General features: G+C 39.3%; 1 protein-coding gene across 1 annotated transcript; it reads right to left on the bottom strand.

The window, feature by feature from the left end:
• POMP (proteasome maturation protein) lies at nt 1-10,155 on the bottom strand. The gene is made up of 6 exons (XM_075084305.1): nt 10,042-10,155; nt 8,526-8,623; nt 7,563-7,623; nt 5,292-5,393; nt 3,310-3,403; nt 1-1,707 (listed from the first exon to the last, which is right to left on the bottom strand). The coding sequence occupies exons 1-6, from the start codon at nt 10,042-10,044 to the stop codon at nt 1,640-1,642; spliced, it is 426 nt and encodes a 141-aa protein (XP_074940406.1). The 5' UTR covers nt 10,045-10,155; the 3' UTR covers nt 1-1,639.
• Nucleotides 10,156-20,285: the final 10,130 nt, after the last annotated feature.

Genomic DNA, 20,285 nt, shown 5'->3' with positions numbered 1-20,285 from the left:
TCCATGCTTGCATGTTCAATTTATTGGTCCTACATTTAACCTCACCAAGGCAAAAAATACAAATGGAACAGCACGTATTTCATAGCACAAGCCTCTAATATCTGCAACTCTCAAGTGAAAGACAATTTTAGAAGCTTCGCTTCTCAAATGAAACAAGTTTAAATATAAAACCAAATAAAACTGCCAGTAAAGCATCTCATACTGTGTCATCTAAATGTTTTTTGATTTGCTGCAATGTTTTGCAATAGATGCGCATAAAAGCACTGTAAAATTTACAGGACAGAAGCTAGAGGCTTCCACCCACACGGAGAGGGAATTTGTGGCAGCTTAAGCACACTGAAAAGCACAAGAGATGTTTGGGACTGTGAAAAGAGGTTTATAGCAACATTTCTGCTAAAATTATCTGAACAAAACACTGAGTGCACTTAGCAGTTTAACCATTAAAACCTGCTGAATAAAGACAGTTCCTGTCTTTGAAATATTGTTTCCAGCTCCTCACATATGACAAGAGATGGCATCTTTTGAACCACAGACTTTTTTTGTTCCTCCTAACATGCCGTATTGTATTAGCTGCCTTGCAGGATTTGTATAGGACAACGCACCCTGAATTTAATAACACACAAAAAACCTTTCAGTGGCCTGCTCCTTTAAAAGGTGTATTTAAGTATAGGTCTGATTCTTCCTTAATTAAGATCCGATTTCAGTAAACCAACAAAAGAATTATTTCTGTGTTTGTCATCTAGTAGCACCGTATCTTCATGTTCTCACTGCAGCAGCTTTATTAGGTACTGCATTCTTTCTTAATCTCTGACATTTGAGATATATATATATATCTAGGAGCGCTCTTTTGGATTATGTTCCCAAATGGATTTTAAAACACCTCTTTAAACTTCAAGTGGAACTTGCTTCTACTTTCAGAAACCAGAATATCCTCTCAGGGACACAGATGAAAGGAATCAAGACCTTTAACTCCCTTCTTACAGCAATACTTCCAATTCTGCACAAAAGCTTAATGGCTCACTCATGAACAACTGCCAACAGGGGGGAGACAATGGATGTAGCAGGATTCCATTCGCAGGGCAGAAGTTAAAGATCTTTAGAGATATTACAAGAAAAAGGAACAACACCATTTTGTGTTGTGGATAAGAGACTCTTGATTTATGATTAAATATATTTTGGAACGCAACAGCATTTATAGCAAACTTTTATTCAATAGTTTAAAAAGTGTACGGAAATTTTCATGAACAAAGAGTTACTCAACGGAAAATACCTTCTTTTCACCCTTAAAAAGTTCTTCTGCAAGAACATCCATTAAATGCATTTACCTACAGTAATCAGTTTTAAAATGCACGAGTATTTTTGGATTTCTTGTATACATATATAGCATTTCCAGAGTTAAGAAGCTGTTGTCCTGAGCAGTGTATGAAGAGACATTAAACTATCTAGTTACAGAACATATTTATATAATTGACAACAAGCACAGAACAATTTATAGACTTTAAACATTTAATGTGCCTTTTCATCAAGGAAGGCAAGTGGTAACTGTAGGACTGCTTAACACTGAGTGTCAATTTAGTATCATGTATTTAGATCTGCAGTATAAAGACACACACAAAACATTTTTGTGGAGTACATTTTGTTACAATAAACCAAGCTTGTATTCCATCATCACATGTGGTTCTCCCATAACCTCACTCTGTGAAGGATCTGGAAAAAAAAGTTGACAGCATGAGACTTTTACCAAGCTACAAAGACCAACAATACCTATGAACATGATCATATTTCCTTCCCTGCCTTCATTCTAATGCTTAGTGCAAGAGTTGCTTGAGTGATTTTTGACAGTGTTGCACAAGCAGGTCTGTAACTCCTAAGTCTCTATCCAAACCAATCATCAGATAACAAATACATCTATAGTGGAACAGTGTTTATAAGGATACACACAATTCCAAGCAAGACAAACTAGTTCTACGTAAGCACGGTCTCTACAGCCTGAGTCTCAAGGCTGACTGAGCTTTGCATTTAAGAAAAGTTTACTGAAGCCTTTCCTCATAGGTGCCCCCCATCTCCTTCCAATGCAACTTCTCTGCACAATAGGAGCTCACATTGCAGCCCTTCTGTTAGCTGGGACCTACCTGTGGTTTTTCCACCTAACCGCCTAGTTTCACAGAAATTCTATGCCTTTAAATATCTCTGGGATTTCCTCCATTCTGTAAAGTATGATTGACATTAGCAACTGTACTCAAAGTTTATCAAGGAATGTGCAGAGGACACAAGAGATACCAATACTGACAGCATGAACTTTGTTTCCATACAAAAAATAAAAAAATACCAAGGCCTGAAAAAAGGCTGTGATTGCATTTTCCTTCCATAAATAAGGCATATTAATGCCTTTAATTCCTCCAGAGACACCAAAATTTTCTAATCCAGCCCCAGCTGATAAATAGAACCTCACCAAAAACACTTTTAACCCGCTCACTCGCTCACTCTTTAGCACTCTACAGTTGTGAGCAATGGCAATAATGAAATTCCTGTAAATCATGTCTGACATTGCTCTACCACCTAAACCACAATAAGCTAGGATTCCTTCTGTTGCTCCCTGTAAATCCATCCCAGAAAATAATCCCAGATTTACCTCATGACTCATGACTCTAGATTCCCAATTAACCCTCCATTATTTCCAGTTTCCTATCTCCCTGGCTCTTTCCATTCTACAATCCCACTTCAAAATACCACCCCCGTCTCCTTCCATGTCCTCAACTACAGGCTAGAAAGAAATAATTTTTTAAACTGTTTTTCCAGGTTTATTGTATTCCACACATACTAACTGTCAGTCAGTAGCCTACCACACAGGCGCAAACCAGTGAGTTAATTCGAGGGCGCCTCCCCTGCCACGTCTCTGGTTCATTAGTTTGGGATCTCTCCTCTAGCATTTCTTTCTTTTTAATTATATAACTTATAAAAACTTTGTAACCTCCAGCCGTCAAAATCTGTACAAGTAGTTCAAAAGTTTCTGGGGAAACAGGCATACAACATAAGTGAATAATCTTCTACTCCTTTAGAAACGCAGCCTACAAGCAAATATTGGCTTACTCAATATTTCAGAGTCATTTCCACACAGCTAGCAACTGAACCACATTTATTTCTCCTTTGCCCAGTGCTTCTTTGCCTTTAGGAATTCAATTTTTTCTTTTTAGTTTGTGCATTTAATTCTCTTATTCCACAGGGGCAAATATCTTTACAGTTCCCAAATTCTACCTTTAAATTCTACCTTTAAATGTTTCCATAACATTCAAACCAGAAGGTATTTACCATTAAGGATATCCTCAAAACCGATGCATTCATCATTTCCCCTCAGAGTATCCAGTGCTATGTTTGAGCTGTGAAGAAACGGGAGACGTTGGACCTGTAAAAAGACCGCAAGAGTTCAAGTTTCTGCAAGTCTGAAACTGAAGGTGTTTGTATTTGGATTTTTTAGTCTGAAGTGAGTAACAAAAGTGACAGCGAAGGTCACCTCTTCCTTCAAAAACAGCAATGAAATAAGAGGAATACTGGCACACACAGATAGCAAAACCTACCTAACACCACCATCTTCTATTGTTTATCTCTGTTCTGAAAAGAGCATCCTTTCACTAGACTTGTAGCTTTCCCTGCAGTGTAGCTACTGCAGCAAATAGTGTAGTTAAAAAAAAAAGGTAGGGTTTTTTCCTCCTCCTCTCTTCTCACATAAAGCTGGGGAGGCTCACTGCAACAAACATCAACACCCTGAGGTCAGTATTGGGCAACTGACATATACTGCAGTGTTTGGAAACCACCTTCTAAGTTTCCTACATCTCTGCCAAGTCAGGAATGTAAGTGAAAGAGCTATATGGATTTGCGCATCTAAACATAATCCTCATAGCAATTGATCTAAAGAAAAACTACTTCTCTGATCCCCACCAACTCATAAGCTTCAAGTCCACTCCCAGTTACCTTCAATACCCTCTTCTGTACCTTTTTTTTATTACAAAGGAAATTCCAGGTGGTAAACACAGCACCTGATCATAAATATTCTGATAATGGCATACTTGTACTTAAAATTGCATTCACTACTAGTAGTAATACTTCAGTTATACCATGAACATATTTTACAACCATAAAATTATCATGTAGCTATCTCTTTACACACAAAGTATGTCAAAGATTTCCATAATCACTACTGGTCCAATTCTCAGAAGTTCAAATACTCTATTCCAGTAAATAGTTTAGAAAAGTTAAATTAAACCACAAGAGAACTTGTATATCTAACACAAAGCTGGAGTAAAAAAAAAAAACTTTAATCACCATATTTCCCCCACCCATCCCCCAAGGGTACCCGTGGAAACACACTAGCAGGATATCCTCACCTGCCTCACTGTCTGCCATGTGCTAACATCAGTTTGGGAAAAATTTTTTTCCTCATAAGACAAGAGAGCTGAGATCAAGGGTTATTTTCATACACCCTGTCTGACTTTCACATCCTCAGGACCAGTAATTTCTGCCAAGTTTAATGCAGCTCACTGTGATTCAGTAGGATCTGATCCACTGGAAAGGAGTAAAAAAAAATTGCTCCAACTTGCTTGGAAAAACAACTCTTAAGAGCTTGACAACCTCCAACAAACCAAAAGAAGTTTACTAGGACCAATGAGCTTCCTATGTTTCCTAAGGGACAGAAATCAGCCTCCATCCAGTTATTCTCCATCCTAGGTGGTAAGAAGGAAGGAGACAGACTCAGCTTCCCAATTGAGAGTTAACTCACCAAGGACCCCCTCTGATGTTACAAGAAAGGCTGCAGAACAATAATAAGCACATCGCAAACTCTCGGCTTCACGTTTCACATTACCTCTATATCCACTCCCAAATCACTACCTGCTTCAGTTCCCGAAGTGTTTTTGCCCTACAGATGCAGACACTCCTCCCCATGAAGGTCATACATTCTACAGAGGAGAGTATTAATTTTAGGAATTAATACTCAATTCCTCCTGCTTTTCTCTGAAGACTTACAGGAAGCTAGTCCACGGAAAAGCTAAAGCAATTACCACTTCACCAAGTCACCAATAAAAGCACCTGAAAGGCTTTATCATATCAACTGTTCTGGTAACTTAATTGCAATGCTTGGTTGGTTGGTTTTAATAAAACCAGCCCAGTGAAACTATTTCTTTTGGAAACCAAAACTTTTCACCATAGAAAGATGTCTCTCTGAAAGCGTCTTCTGAGATAATCCACTTGAAAAAAAAAAAATCTTTAAGGTACACCAATGGGATAAAAATGCCTACCTGTTTCACTGCTCTGAATTCCATCTGCAGCTTCAAAGGTGCGTGGAGCCCTTGAATATTTCTCAGTGTGGCAAAGTTTGTTTTATCTTGATTTAACTGGAACTATCAGAAACAACATGGATTTTTATTTTAGAAAACATTACTTTCAAGTACAGCCATAGAATAGATTTGTGACATCCTACTTAAATGAACACACTTTTTGAATTTATATGTAAAAATTCAGTGATTCCATTTTATGTCTCAAATGTACACAAAAGACAGTGATGCAGTAATGCTCGTTTTATGAAACTGAAGTTGCTTTTTGCTAATTTTATTACAAATCAATAGTAGCAATTTTATTTTGCTATTTTTGACAAGCAGGACATGTAACACCACCAAGCGGTGTAGTTTTGCACTACTTGACTACAGTATTGTCATCACGAATTGGAAGCTGAGTCTGGGTTAACGTAAGAACACAGACTTGAAAGCCACGATTGATGTTATTATTAGCCATCAAAGACTCTACTTGAAAACCCTTGAAATACTACTTTTCTGAACAAGTAGGAACACAGAGCACCACATATGCTCCGTATAACTCCAAAAAGCAAATGAAAGCTCATAATTTTACCAACTGCTCTAAAACTGATCAGTAAGACAATCTATTTAGTGGAGGGTTCTTTTAATGGAAAAGTGCTGGCTCACAAATACTGATGTACACAAAAGTAACTAATGCTTAATGTTAAGCTTAAGTAATCGAGTCTCAAATTTGGCTTTTATAGTAGTGACTACGTGCCTGTAAGGTTGACACAATACAATATTGTAACGTAAAACAAAAAATACAAAGCTTTTATTTTAAAACCTGTACTCAATCACCATGACAAAAGCCTGCTAGTACAAGAACATCATCCTGTTGATGTGAACGGATCTCAAAAACCAACAGGAAAATACAAGTCAAAGGCATAATATGCACTGTCTTCATAACAACCTACGTTGAATGCTCTTCAGAAGTTAGCAGAAAATACTATTTATATGCCTCATTCCAAACTTACAATTCTGGTCACACTATTTTTCCATTTCTTTTATTTTCTAATGGTAGGGATCCTTGTACTGGTAGAAGAAAGATTTGGTTTCTACTAGTGCTACCTGAATAACCCACCAATTAAGGCACTTAAAACAACTGTAACTATCTCAGGCTAAGATAAGGCTTTTCCCAGTCAAATGTACATAAAAATAATTCTTAGATAAGCCAGCCATGCACTTACAGAAAAACCTAACCAGTACATGGAAAAAAAAAAATCTAAGTGTTTCACATACTACTTTTGGGATCACATTGTTTTGATTATTTCTGTGCATTTTTTTCTCTCCAGCATGTAATCTTTTAATTATGCAGGTTTTACACAGCAAGAACAGAGTTAAAAACTAAGTTATAGCAGTGAGCTGTAAAAAAAATAATCAATTGACAAATAACTCTGAAACATTTATAGCATTTATATATAAGCTTGTGAAGTTGGTGCCACATTAACATCTTTCTTTTAACTTAACACTAGCACTGGTTTAGAATTAGAATACCTTAGACATTGCAATCAGACCTCATCATGATGACCAGCTTAGCAATTTGGAACTTTATGTCCAAATACCGCCTTTGCTTCAAGACATCTTATTACTTCAAATCTGCGTTGACAAAACAGGTGCCAGAGACAGGATTCAGTTCAAAGAGCTATTTAGCCAAGGCTGTCAGTCTAGTCTCATTTCACTTTCAACCGATGGTCCACAGACCACTCTGAAGTGGTCCACAAGTGATGACTAAGCTTAACAAGATTGTATACACTTAAGACAAATTGTACGTGTAAAATTTCTACATGCAATCAAGTAGTTTAACAAAAAGTATTTATGTGTTCACAACCTGAAAGTGAAGATATATGCCTATAGGCAATATGGGAGGATCAGCCTTCCAGAAGTGGCAGGTGTGCCCCCCACCTAACTACAGAGGCTGCATACACAGCTAGCTTAACTTTTAGATCACTAAACCTTACTAAGTAAATCCCTACTTGAAGCCTGCTTACATACTTGAAGTGGAGAAAGCCCCAAGTGGGAGGTCAACATTAAACGAATTTGCCAACAATGTTATTTGTATATGTAAAGTGTTACTATTGTTGAACACCTTTATTCTGTTAAATGTAAGACCCTGCTCATTACTTGTTACCGTACAAAGTGGTGCAGGTAACCCCATTGTTAATTTAAACTTCATAATTAGTTAAGAGTGAAGATGGTTACATTTGATGTTATACTTACATTTTTTTCTGACAACTCCAGTGGGTGACTGGGCAACAATTCATTTTTTGCACTTGTAAAGCTAGAAATAAAAGTGAAAACATTGAACTTCAAATTAATTGGGATATCATGTTTTAAGTTACATTCCAAAACTAATCTCAGATACAAACATCAGCCCACAGAGACACAAGATCAGCACAGTTTGAACTACAAAAAAAAAAAAGCTTAACAGTGAAGCAGCAAATATGACCTCTAAGTATAGCACTACCAGAAGGAATTTAAATTCCAAGCCTGCTTTTTTCTTTTGGTCTGACAAACCAGAATGACAACTTTTCTTCTTTGATCCCCTTCAGAAATAGGGAAAAATATTAATAAAAGAAAACGTCATAGGTTTAATTATGTACAAGCTACATGGTATCTGATTTTAGAAGTCTCCAAGTTTGTGGAACTGAACATTGTACATACCTTCCCCGCCCTCCCCCCCCCCCCCCCCCCCCCGAGTTGTATTACCCACATTTTAAACTCCTGGAACTTATTTTAGATTCATTATCCAAGACATGTACGTAGTTTTGCACTCATGTAAAATGGCAAAACCCAAACCTACTGTTTTTACTATATTAACGGTTAATTTCAGCATTATCACAAAAAATACAATTTCCCACAGTGCTACAGCACACTCATGTACATGTATATTAAAACTAGCATATATTTAATGATTATTAATACTTTGCCAACTCTTTTATAAAGAACAGTATCACACAGGTAAAAATCCATTAGTGTTATCTACTTCTTGAAGTGATGTTTCACTGAAAATTCAGACTTGAAAGAGGATCTGATTAAATACATGCACTTTCAGCTATAGCTTTAGCAATACACCTTCCAAGAACTCTCTTTAAAAAGCCAACATTTAATACACACTTTCTTCCTATGTCTGTAGTTCAACACTGGCCACGGCACAATTCAAGAAGAAAAAGTAAAGCATACCCTCTACGCAGAAGATCATGACCTTCGAATGGTCCAGAAGCTGAAAACTCAGTAATTGGGATACTATCCTTCAACAGATAAGAAGTGCCTCTGGAATTCTGGAACAAAAAAAAAAGCAAGGATTACTTTAACAGAACCAGATCCCTTTTGTAAGGGCCATTAGGCCATGCAAATGAAACAAACTGACTCCTTAAACTATTCATGTACAAGACCTAGATTTTAAGTCTCTTAAAAAAAAACAAAACAAAACACAAACCACACACTAAAGTAGAATTATTTCAGAGAGTCTGATAACAGTTAAAGGTACTGAGAACACATTTTTTGGATCTGGCTTAAACAGTAAACTTGCAACTACCCCTTGTTCATTCCCACCCTGGACTGCAGGGATGGAAAGAAAGAAGGCAGGTCATGCTCAGCTGACAGGCCACAAAGGAATATGTCCAAGCATTTCTTCATTTACCGTAATACAGGCACAATCAAGTAAGATCAAACTGACTTTATTCATAGTTTAAGGCTGACATGAAGAGGACAAGGTGTATTCAAGTGCTCTAGTATACCATTTAACTGAAAGAGCAAAGGAAAAATAGCAACTTGTAGCAGAAGCCCAGCAAAACATACCTCCACAGACTTAAGTAAAGCCATCTAAACACAGATGGCTAATTTCATGCTAGCCTGCCCAATTTTATTGAAGTGATTTTAGGAGTGTTCAGCCAAATTGCTCCACCAATAGGCCAATGTATAATAAATTCTGGAAGGTGACAGGGATGAGCTGTTCAAGTGCAGGAGTTTCCTCCAGCAGCACTGCTGGATCAAAGAGAAAATTGATGCTTACAGTTAAGGTCTTTTGTACTAACGTGTTAACTGTCAGTAACCTAACAGCTATCAAAAAAACCCTAAAATACCTGTTTTTACATGCATATAAAGCGTACTGTGATTGCTGTAAGTGAAAGTTAAAGAAATACATCACCTGGAAGATGTGACAAGAGGGAAGATCAAAGTGAAAGTCAAACGTCAGGAGAAAACCGCGAAATACGCCGCAAAAGTAATGCCCTCAACTCGCGCCCGTGCCCGGCCCGCCCTCGGCGGTCACACGGCTGCTCTCCACCAGAGGCCGGGGGCTCGACCCCACTCCGGGAGCGCTGCTGCGGGACCCTCGGCCTTCCCGCCACGCTCCCGGAAGAGGGGCTTTAACCTCAGCCCCGCGCCCTCCGCGCCCTCCCAGCCCCGGGCGCCCACAAAGGGGACCGGCCCGCCGCGGCGGGGGGGCGGGGGGCGAAGGCGATGGGCTCCCGCGGACCGGTGAGGGACCTCGGAGCGCCCGCTATGGCCGCGCCGGACCCCCATGACTCAGCAGGGCCCCAGAGCCCCTCGCCCAAAGGCCGCCTCCCCCGGAGACCCCAAAAGGCCACTGGGGTCGGTGAGCAGGCGGGCGAGCAGGCGGGCGGACACCGGTTCGGTCCGACCTGCTCCGATACGAGAACAGCCGCTACCACCGCCGGCTGCAGCCCGCACTCACCATCTTGGGCCCACACGCGAAACTACTTCCGCCTCCTCCGCCTCCTCACTTCCGCCCCGCCCCCGGCGCACTGCGTCAGACGCAAGGCGGGAGCAGCGGCCCCTCCCCGAGACCGGCCAAGCGGGAGGGGCGGGGCCTCGCAGGGGCGGGGCCACAGCTGCCCTGAGGGAGGGTAGGTGATGGCTGCTGCGCTGCCCTGAGGTGGGTGAGGGCCCTGTGCTTTCCTTGGCCATGGCTTCCAGGGCGGTTGCTCATAGGCAGACCGTTATGGCGGCAAAGCCCAGCAGTTGTGGGGATACCCTGGCCCCAGGCAGGAGCTGGAGATGGCCTTGGCAGCCATGTTGTGGTGTTGAGTGGGGGGACCCATCCTTTCCCCATGGGCCACAGTCAGCAAAAGCAGGGAGCCTAGGTGACCCCAACAGTGTCACGGTGCTGGCAGCCTGAGGGAGGGAAACAAGGCAGTGGTGCTTCCTGAGGTAAACATGGCCTGGGGTGCTGGGCCAGCCATGGAGCCCCCCATGGCAGCGCAGGGCAAATGAGGGGTGTTGAGGTGTGTTGCTCTGCCAGGGACCTCTGGCAGCCCTCACAGCCCTGATATGCTGTCAGGAACCAACAGGGATGGGCCTGCGGCAGGTTAATCTCTGGAAATTAGTTTTGAGAATATGGTGGATAAAAGCTGCTGTGTTAGTAGGCAGGTATTAATAGCCACAATAACAGTATGGTAACAGAATTAATATTAGCTTGCACTTAAAGAACTTTGACAAACTTTCTGATAATCATGAGAAAGTTTTCCATGGGTTCCAATGCATAGCTCCAGATGTACATCTGGCATATCTATTTTACATACTTCTTCTGAGACCTGTAGCTCATTCAACCCTTTAAGATTTTGTCCCAAACAGCCCTGGTGCTACAAATTTCATCTCTGACAATTAAACACCACATATTGCATGAAAAGCAGTATTTAAATGGGAATTTTACATGTATTTTAATGGCACACTCAGGTTTGGAAAAAGTTCCTGAAAAATTCCTATGCTTTATATTCTGTTTCTTCTTTCTTGGGCAAAATCTGTTCACCACTTAAAAAAAAACATTCTCAACCAAAGTTCTGGCCCTTTGTATTCAGGCTTAAAGCAAAGACTTCAAAAGAATGAGAATGGGGGACTGGGGTTTTTAGATCACTTTTAGGAAAACGGGTACCACAAAGGTTTCTCTGATCTTATAATGGGTACTCGGATATTGTGGTGCTGGAGTCATTATTATAGAATAGATGTGAATACAAAAAACAAATGAAGTTCCTGTTTAACTGCAGCTTACAGAAAAAGCTAGGTTTGTCACTAAATGTATTGTTGATCAGGATATGACTGTAGAGATGAAACATCTAACTTTCAAAGTCATTCTTGCAGGACACAGGGTGCAATCACTTCATGTACATTTTTGACATCACTGCAATCCACAGTCTAGGCTGCACAACATAAAAGAACATACATTGCAAGAAAGGTCTGGTTTTCCTTTAAAGGCTTTCACGCTAGGGAAAACTTCCAGACATAAACACATATCACACACATATTTTCTCATCAAATTACCATGTATTTTATGTTGGAGCAAGGCTTGATTTCTGTCACAAACAGCTTTGTTTTAATGATCTTACAGTGAGCATCTCAACGGTGGATGATTAGAGTAGTATCTCATTCCTCTGCATGGCCCCGCTGCAAGCTAATAGGAGTTACATGAGCAACTGTTGGGCTGACCAAAGATCAGAAATGAGAGCCTGTGGTGAGCGATGAGTGCTTTGACTGCTCAGAAACAGTAGGTATGGCTGCCCTCTGTGCTGCAGATGATTTCAAGGCTGGCCCCAGCCCCCTGCTCACCAGAATACAGACAAGAGCCCACAGGCACTGCCCCAGGCGTAGCAGCCCCAGCACGAAGGGCACTGTGTGCTGAAGCCTGCCTGACAGGGAGCATTGCTGGTGTGCAGGTCTGTCTGAAGTTACCATGTTCCAGGCTGATGGTAACAAGGTGGGAAGTGAGATGCAGTGACTGTGGTTGCTAAAGAGGCCGTTCTTGAATGTGGATGCTCTTAAAAGAGTATGTGGACATGTTCTTTAGAATATGTGGACACTCTAAAATTAGTGTGAAAGTAACTACCACTCCTCTAAAATGATTACTTCTGTAAAGTAAGGATGTTCAATTTCACACATTGCTTTCACCTGCAAATTATTATTTTTTAAGAATGATTTTTGCATGATTTTGTGTAGAGAAGGTCTGAAATGTATGAATGTTTTAAATATTTTCTGAATGTTTTTCTACCTCAGCATTTTTGGAATGTTGAATCTGGTCTTTTTGGTTTAGCTGTGAGACTTCACTGAGGTTTCAAGTGATCTTTAGACCATGGGTTCTTTTATCTTTTAGAAATGAGGAAAGTGTTTACTCTTTAAAAAAAAAACAACATACCATTTCAAATGCTCTTTTAGCAGTTAAATTGGTATTAACAAATATAAAACCTCATTAAACAAAGTTTTAGACAGCCTGACTTAAAGCAAATGTCTGTTTCAATTACTTAGCTTTTTTGTGCCTGGATCCTAACATGGCATCATTTTATGAGAGGTTTGTACATTTCCCACTGAAGCCTCGAGGAAGAACTTCCCGGTGGACTTGAAACTTGTTACGACGGACATAACATGGCTGGCAGGGCAAAGGCTGCCACGTACCAGCCTCCTCTGCTTGTGGAGGAGGAAATCTACAGAAGCCAACTCTCTTCTGGGAACTGTACTGCTGTGTTAAAGCAGTTTTTGAGCTAGTATATCCTGCCTTTCCACTAAACGGTACTTTTACCTCTCCCATTCCCAGACCTTTTTTGTATATAGAGGGATGGAAGACAGAAATACCCACTGATTTACACCATCAGTCCTACTTAATAATAGCAAAAGGAGTATGTTGTCTGAGGAAACTTGCCTTTGAAGCCACAGTTTTTAATATTGATGCAGCTTTGTCACTTTTCAAAATATAATTCCATTGACGTATCACCGGGCAATCTGTTCTGAGTACGTGAACCTCCATCAGAAGAAAACCTTTATCCTGTGGGACTGGGAAACTCTTTCACTGGTTTCTGTCAACAGCCAGTTACAACCTGTTAAAGTGAAAGTACTTTTTATTTGTTTTTAATCAAATAAAATAAACACATTTTCTTTGATCTTTAAGAAGTCCTTTCTTGTTAACTTGCTTTATACTTTTATGTTTTGGCATTCATTGTAAATCTAATTATTTAAAAAGTTATTTTGTTTTAAATTATTAAACCTTTTCTGAATTTAAGATAAACAGGGGCATGTTTTGTAAAAGATTAAAAATAAATTTCACACAAAACTGCAAAACGTAGCAAAGATAATAATGTGTAGGCGTCAGAGTGTTCCAAAACAAGACTCTCTAGGGGCTCTTCTGAACACACGGCTACATTAAAACCATGTTCTGAAAAGGCTCAGGAAACCCCTGACTCTAACCCACCCTTTCCTGAAGCTGGTGAAAGTATTTAGAAAAAAAGTTACTGTTGCAGAGGAAAAAAAAAAAGAATCTCACATATTGCCGAAGCAGATGATTTTTTCCTGTTTGTTTACCAGCTAACTCTACAGCTTGCAGGATTTTCTTGAGTCAAAACTTGCCCATACTCATCATTCAAATGCAGCAAGCAGTCCAATAGGTAACCGGAAAGGTACATTGTTATCTCTGTACGAAACGTAAACTTTTTTAACATGCTGTAGCATCCGGTGGGGAAATAATACCAGCAATTCTTCGTTTCATTATTTGATTTGTAAGCCATTAGTTAATTTTAAGTGAAAAGATAGTATGTCTGTAGAAGTGTTTTCAGTTCCTATTTTGGTAAGTCAAACAAGAGACGCCAGTTGTTTTTTAATCCAAGTTACATACTTGGATTAAAAAGAGGTCCTTGTTGTCTTGAAGTCATGACTTATTTTGTAGCTTGTCAGTACTTTTGTAAGTCTCGGAGTGGTATCTGTACTCTATATTTATTTGTAGTGCTCTGTAGTAATCCGTTGTTCGGACTCCGGGAAACCTGGGCTTCTCGCCTCTGCGCTCCGTTTGTGGACTGAGAAAAGCGAGAGGCTGTAATGGGAAGAGCCAGTCACTAGGGGATGCTCAGTAGCCAAACACCAGGAGCCTGCCTTCCTCCTCGGCGCTTGCCAGCTGCCTCTGTTCAGTCCAGCTGGGAGTTAGATGCTTGTGGCTGATTTCGAGTACTTTTCCTCTTCACTCGCAATGCTCTGAGAATTATGAAAAAACAGGGTTGAAGGACAAAAAACAATGCGTATGCAACAGCTGAAGCTACATGGGCAGTACCTGGGGGAATGCCTGTAGGAGTATTTCCCTATTAATGGTTAAATAGCTGTTTTCAGTGAACTCTCTTCCCTCCTTGTGACCATACAATTCTTCACCTAATCCTTCAGCCTGAGTCTAACGTTTAGTCTATCCAGTGTTCATGTAGTCAGGATCTCACTGCTCCAAAACTCTTTTTCTGGCACTGAAATTAAGTCCTCATGAGAATTCACAGAAAAAACATTTTTATCTTCCCCCTTAGCCTTCCAGAAGCATAACCACCCTGCACACATAGGTGAGACTAAGAGCACGTTTCCTGTGAGAGTGTCTTTCTAAGGGAAACCTTGAAAATAATTAATAGTAGTCACAGCTGAAAGAATTGAATGGAACTTTACTTCCCATTCCTGCTACTGTGCAGGAAAAAAAAATCACCCAAGAGTTTGCCAAAATGCCTAGCAGCAAAAGGGGAGTCTGAAACTGCTATGACTCATAACCATATCCATTAAGCAGCAAGATAATCAGAAGTCACCTTAATTTCCTCTTACAGCTGAAGACAATAAATGAGCCAGTAATCACCAAACTGAAAAGCTGGCATTTTGCACAGAAAACAGACATTTTCAGCAAAAATATACGCATCACTAAAAATAGTGGTAAGAAACTGTCAACAGAAAATTTTCTCCATATGCTTTTTCTGTCATTTTAAAAACAAAAGTGTGACAAAGTTTCTCATCCAAGAAGAATGCTGTCATCAGTCACATGGATGGCATGGTGATGGCTGGCTTAGAAATAGTTAAGACTCAAATCTTCAAAGGCAATTATGCCTTAAACTCCTGAGGATGTGAGCCAGCGCCTAGGTTTAGCCGGCAAAATCAGAAGAGGGTCTAGAGCCTGCTGAATTTTGGCCAAGTTTGGGCTTAGGTTTAAGCAAGCAATGAATCTGATGACTCATTTCTAATAGAAAACTGTTTTTTTCACATGTAGGTAAACAGAAGTCGTAGCGTGCAGTAAGCAGACGTATTCAGACCCTGACACTTGTAGAGAGCTTGATTGAATTTCAGAGGGTTCCGCACAGATGCGATGATCCCACAGAGCGGACTTCACCAAGTAAAGGCTGGAGCAAAACAGCAACATTGTTTTTGTACAGAACTGTTAGTGTTTCTTCAGGAAAGACTTTTATGAAATTCAATGCTATTATATTGTAAAGGGTGTTGGCAGTTAATTAATTGTTTCTATGGAGAAAATACTGTATTATGAATTTTAGTTTTGTTCATTTTTCTGGAAACCATGATTATACATTTTCCATGGATTATTTTATTCATACTTCCTTACTGTAGGTTTTCTACACAATGGACTTAACTCTTCTTGCTCTTTGTATTGCGTCTCTTAATTCTGAGTCTCTACAGTTGCCTGTTTTATGACATGTATTAACTTTTTGTTAGATGTGTTATACTAACAGCTTAAATCATGTTCTTATGCTCAGCTTTATTTTTGAAAGATGCTGAAAGTGTGCTGCTGGAACTTTGTTTTACAATGAGATATCCTATCCAGTTTATGTAGCATCATTAGGGAATGCTTGTGACAGAAACTGTAAATGAATTCAAAGAGTGGCAGCCCTATACTTATTAAGTAAAAAATGTCAAAGCGTATAGTACAAGTTTATTTGCACAAAGTTATTGAAGAATATGCCATTACAGTGTTGAGGAGGTTATTTAACATATTGTTATTTAACATACTGAATTAAAACTAAAGAGACAGGAAACAAATTAAGTTAATACCATCAGGCAAATTTTTAGTTTCAGAAGAAATTACGAACTCCATTTTTGTAAAGGAAGATCATGAATTGGATTCAGAGTGACCTTCCAGGTTGGGGGGGGGAAGGAAAAAAAAAGGGCAAATATTTTAAAGAATTAGATTTAGGCTGGAACAAAGAAGATGCAAATGAACTGTGAAAACTTGTGTGGTTTCTTCTTTAGAAGGACTTTTTTAAGTTGTAAAAGATTACCGGAAAAACAAACCCCAAGCTGTTTATTCAAAGGAGCAAACAGTCCTGAAAGGGTTTGGGAAATATATACAGTGGACATTTCAAGAGAGACTGTCATATCCTCCTCTGAGAGTAAATTTGTGTGAATACCTTTGTGGTGGAGGATCAGAGTGGGCAGATCAAAGTAATGTACGGGCTCAAGGGAGACGAGGAGGGGGAAGGGAGGTTGACATAGGATCACATTTGGATTCAAGGGCTCCTCTGGGCTCACTGAGTCCTGACCACTGCTGTTTCAAAGAGCTGTGCTACATAATTATTTTCATAACATCTTAATAAACTTGCATATTAAGTTAACTTGATCTCTTTCTTCTTCATTCTTCCCTGAATGTTCTTAATCTGGGCAGTTGTGCTGGAACCTCATTGCTCTGGTCATGAAAACGTCATGTCTGGGCAGAAATAATTTACAGACCCTCTATACCTACTTGTTCTGGTGGCTTTTAGCTCACATGGTTCTTCCTCCATGAGGAGGACATGAAGCCTCCACGCCATCATCTGTTCCTCTGATAATCCCAGTAACCCTTCCCAGAACACGCTCCAGTTTTACAGATCTTTAACAAGAGTAGTCTGACTTTTGTAGAGTGTTTCAGATGCAGTCACATCGATGCCTACACAGCTACAGTAATATAATTCTCCTAATACAGTTTAGGATCACATTCCTTTTTTCATAGTTGCATCACCCTGATGCTTCATAGGCTACTCTCAGGCTTTCTTTTCACCTGAGATCTTTAACTGGCAAGCTCCTAGTTTGCTGCAGAAAGTCTTGTTCTTAATCTCTAGTCAATTGCCTTGTTTTATTCTGTTACATTTCTATTATTCTAATGTAATCCATGTGTAATTAATCTGATGTTCCTCTGGTTTGAGACTTCCTGGCCTTCTGGGTTACCACTAACTTCAACTAGCACATTCCTACTTCTTGTGGGACCATCAGTTATGGAAATATTAAATAAGACTGATCCTAAAAACAGTCGCTGAGGAAGTCCAATATATCCTGAATCATCCCATTTCAAGGCACTTCATTATAGTCTTCTCCCTGAGTAATATTTTGTTCAGTTTTCAATTCTTCCATTAACACCCTTCTCCATTTTAAACAATATTTTTCTTTGTGACATTGTATCAAATACTATACTAGAATTATGCTAGATGAGAACTGTACTATTTTCAAAACCTCCCTTGCACAATCAAAGAAGGATATTTTATTGCTTTGACGCAGCTTCCTCTTGGAAAAATCCATTTTTCTGTCTTTTTTCCCAATTACGCAAGGTCTAATAATCCTATCCTTCAGAGTTTCTTCTGAAATTATGTGTATTGTTATCATCAGATTAATGACTCTATTGTTATCTAGAATATCCTTTCCCTCTCTTTCTTATATATAGCTCCTAGGTGTACCACTAGCCAATAGATAGAACCAATACAAATTTGTAAGATTTATTGAAAATTCTTATTGTAAGATTTGTGATTGTTGTGCTGATTCTTTGCGTATCGGAGGAAGAAAATTACCTAGATGATTAAATTCAGGCCATTCAGTTTTTTAAAATTTTCTGCCACATTGGAAATAGACATTTGCAATTCTACAGATTTCTTCAAAATTACCATTCAACCTCGCTACCATGTTGTACATTCTCAGTCTGTTGAAAACTGAGGCAGAATACTCATTTGGAGGGGGCTCTGCTCTGGATAGAAATTGGATGTACACCACATCTCGTGAACAACTGCATCTACATTAACACTATGATTATTATTTTTCTTCCAAATCCGATTTTCCCTCTAGATTCCAACTAAATCTGGTTGTAGTAAAAGCAAGAGCTTTTGGCTTCTGTTTGAGAATAGCATGCTGACCGTCCTGAAAAGATGAAAAAAATCCTTTGAAAAAGAGAGGAAGGAAGAGTGTCTGGAGCCTTCTCCTCTGGGATATTTCTGTCTAAAGAGTGTAAATAAGGATCATTCCCTAAAAGGTGTGCTGTATTGTAGCTTCTTGGTGCACAAGATTTGGCTACAAGGAGATAGAAATTTTCTTTTTGTAGCTGTGAGGTGAAATGTGGATGTGCTCTGTGTCCAAGAGAAACAATTTAATTTTCACTATATGCTGAGAAGTAGCATTGTTGGGTGGTAAGTTGTTTCAGCTATTCTCTCCCTCAGTATGGAGTATATTTCTGAATATGCTTATATTCTTTCTTATTTCACACCCGTTTTTATGAACAGAAGACTAAAGGACCAGGCCTCACATGCAGCTACCATGCAGAGGCAATAACTACGCTGTGCCAGTGTTGGCCAAAAAATTCTTAAAGCAAAACATATCCAGTATGTTTCCAAAGCTCTACAGATCAGTATTTTCCCACTCGTTAAATGAAGAAAAGATTATAGACATCAGGTGTACTTTAGCATTTTACATTACCTATATTTAGCTATGTCAACCAAATGTTTTCTTTATTCCTCAAAGCAGTCCACAGATCCAGCCTAAAACATGTGCTTCTGCACTATTCCTGGATGATTTTCAAAGACAGACTAAAAACTCCACTGTCTTCAAGATATGTACCCAAAAGTCTACTAAATGGAGACCGCTAATTCATTCACTAATAATCTCAGCTAGCTTCTTACTCGGCTGACAATGGGAGGCTAATGCATTATGCTACTGTTCTGCTGTTCTGTTTCAATGCCACATTTCCCCATTATTTTTCTGGCAGTTTTCTTTAAAGCCTTGTGAAGTTATTCATCCTTCGTTTTGTACCCAATGTGCCGTACGCTCATGTTTCTTTAGTCTAATGAAAGATATTATGGAAAAATCTGCTGTTAGTTGATATCTTCATCTGCTCTTCTTCCAGCCACAACTCACACATGTTCCAGGGACTGATAACTTACTGAGTTTGCTATCGCTGCAGTTTCCAGAAAAGTTGCCCCAGATTCCAGAAGAAGAGAATTCCTCTGAATGAAGATTACAGAGATAAGGAGCATGAAATGATGTGTTTGGCCTTCATTCTAGATACACTTATCTATTATTAACCACTGTCTGGTGTATTTGAACATAATAAGAAGTGAATGTTAGGTGATAAGAAAGTAGATTTCAGGATTATGTCTCTGTTCAAAGGATTTTACATCTGTCCTACCTCCTACTTCCTTTCCTAGCATTTTAAGACCACAAGCTACTAAGTTATGGTAATACATTTGTCTTCATAATATCGCTAAAATAATTCCATCATTTGGACAATGATGGAAGAAGAAACTCAATGCATTTATTGAGAAGTTAAAAGCCAGAGTGGGAATCATGGAAGGGAACAACTTGAACTTATATCTGTGCTTATTCACAATCAAATATTAGAGAATATAGCTGTCTTACAGCCAAAGGGACGATGTTATGTGCTTGCTTACTGGAATATGAAAGCTAAAAAAGAGTTTTCTATTGTCTATCTCTCACATATTTTTCTTGCTTGAATTTTCCTGTAGCAAAATGTAACTTGCTGACTTCACAGGATATATTATTAAAATTTTGGAAAACATTTCCTATTTTCTATGTGAATTCTGTGAATGTAACGACACCAACTTTTCCTTGAAACTTTGAGAGTGCAGGGAGTCAGCGTGTAAGCATGGAGTTAGGGCACTTCGTTGGGAAATGCCCTGTCATTATCAGGTTATCTCTATAGTCTCTTACTTTCTTTGTCTTTTCCTGAGCAAAGACCCTTTTGCTTCTGTTCAAACGCATATTCCGCCTTGGTTTTCCTCCTTACTAGCAGTGAAATCCATATTGCAGGTGTATTTTACAAGGTTTTTATTCTTCAATCAGGAGGGAAGTAGAAGAGGAGAACAATAAAGACATAAAATAAAGCATTTGCTTCTTGTCATCTAGGTGAAGATTGTACAAAGACTCATTTATAACAGGCTATGAGCC

This window comes from Phalacrocorax aristotelis, chromosome 1 (genome assembly GCF_949628215.1).
Source record: "Phalacrocorax aristotelis chromosome 1, bGulAri2.1, whole genome shotgun sequence".
NCBI classification, from domain to species: Eukaryota; Metazoa; Chordata; class Aves; order Suliformes; family Phalacrocoracidae; genus Phalacrocorax; species Phalacrocorax aristotelis.
This window is presented reverse-complemented; position numbering and strand designations above follow the sequence as displayed.

Excerpts from the sequence above, each read along its gene's own strand:
- POMP (XM_075084305.1), bottom strand. Across the intron at positions 5,394-7,562 it reads TGGAGTTGTCAGAAAAAAAT|TTCCAGTTAAATCAAGATAA; the intron begins GTAAGTATAACA and ends TGTTTCTGATAG. Across the intron at positions 1,708-3,309 it reads TTTTGAGGATATCCTTAATG|ATCCTTCACAGAGTGAGGTT; the intron begins GTAAATACCTTC and ends TTTTTTTTCCAG.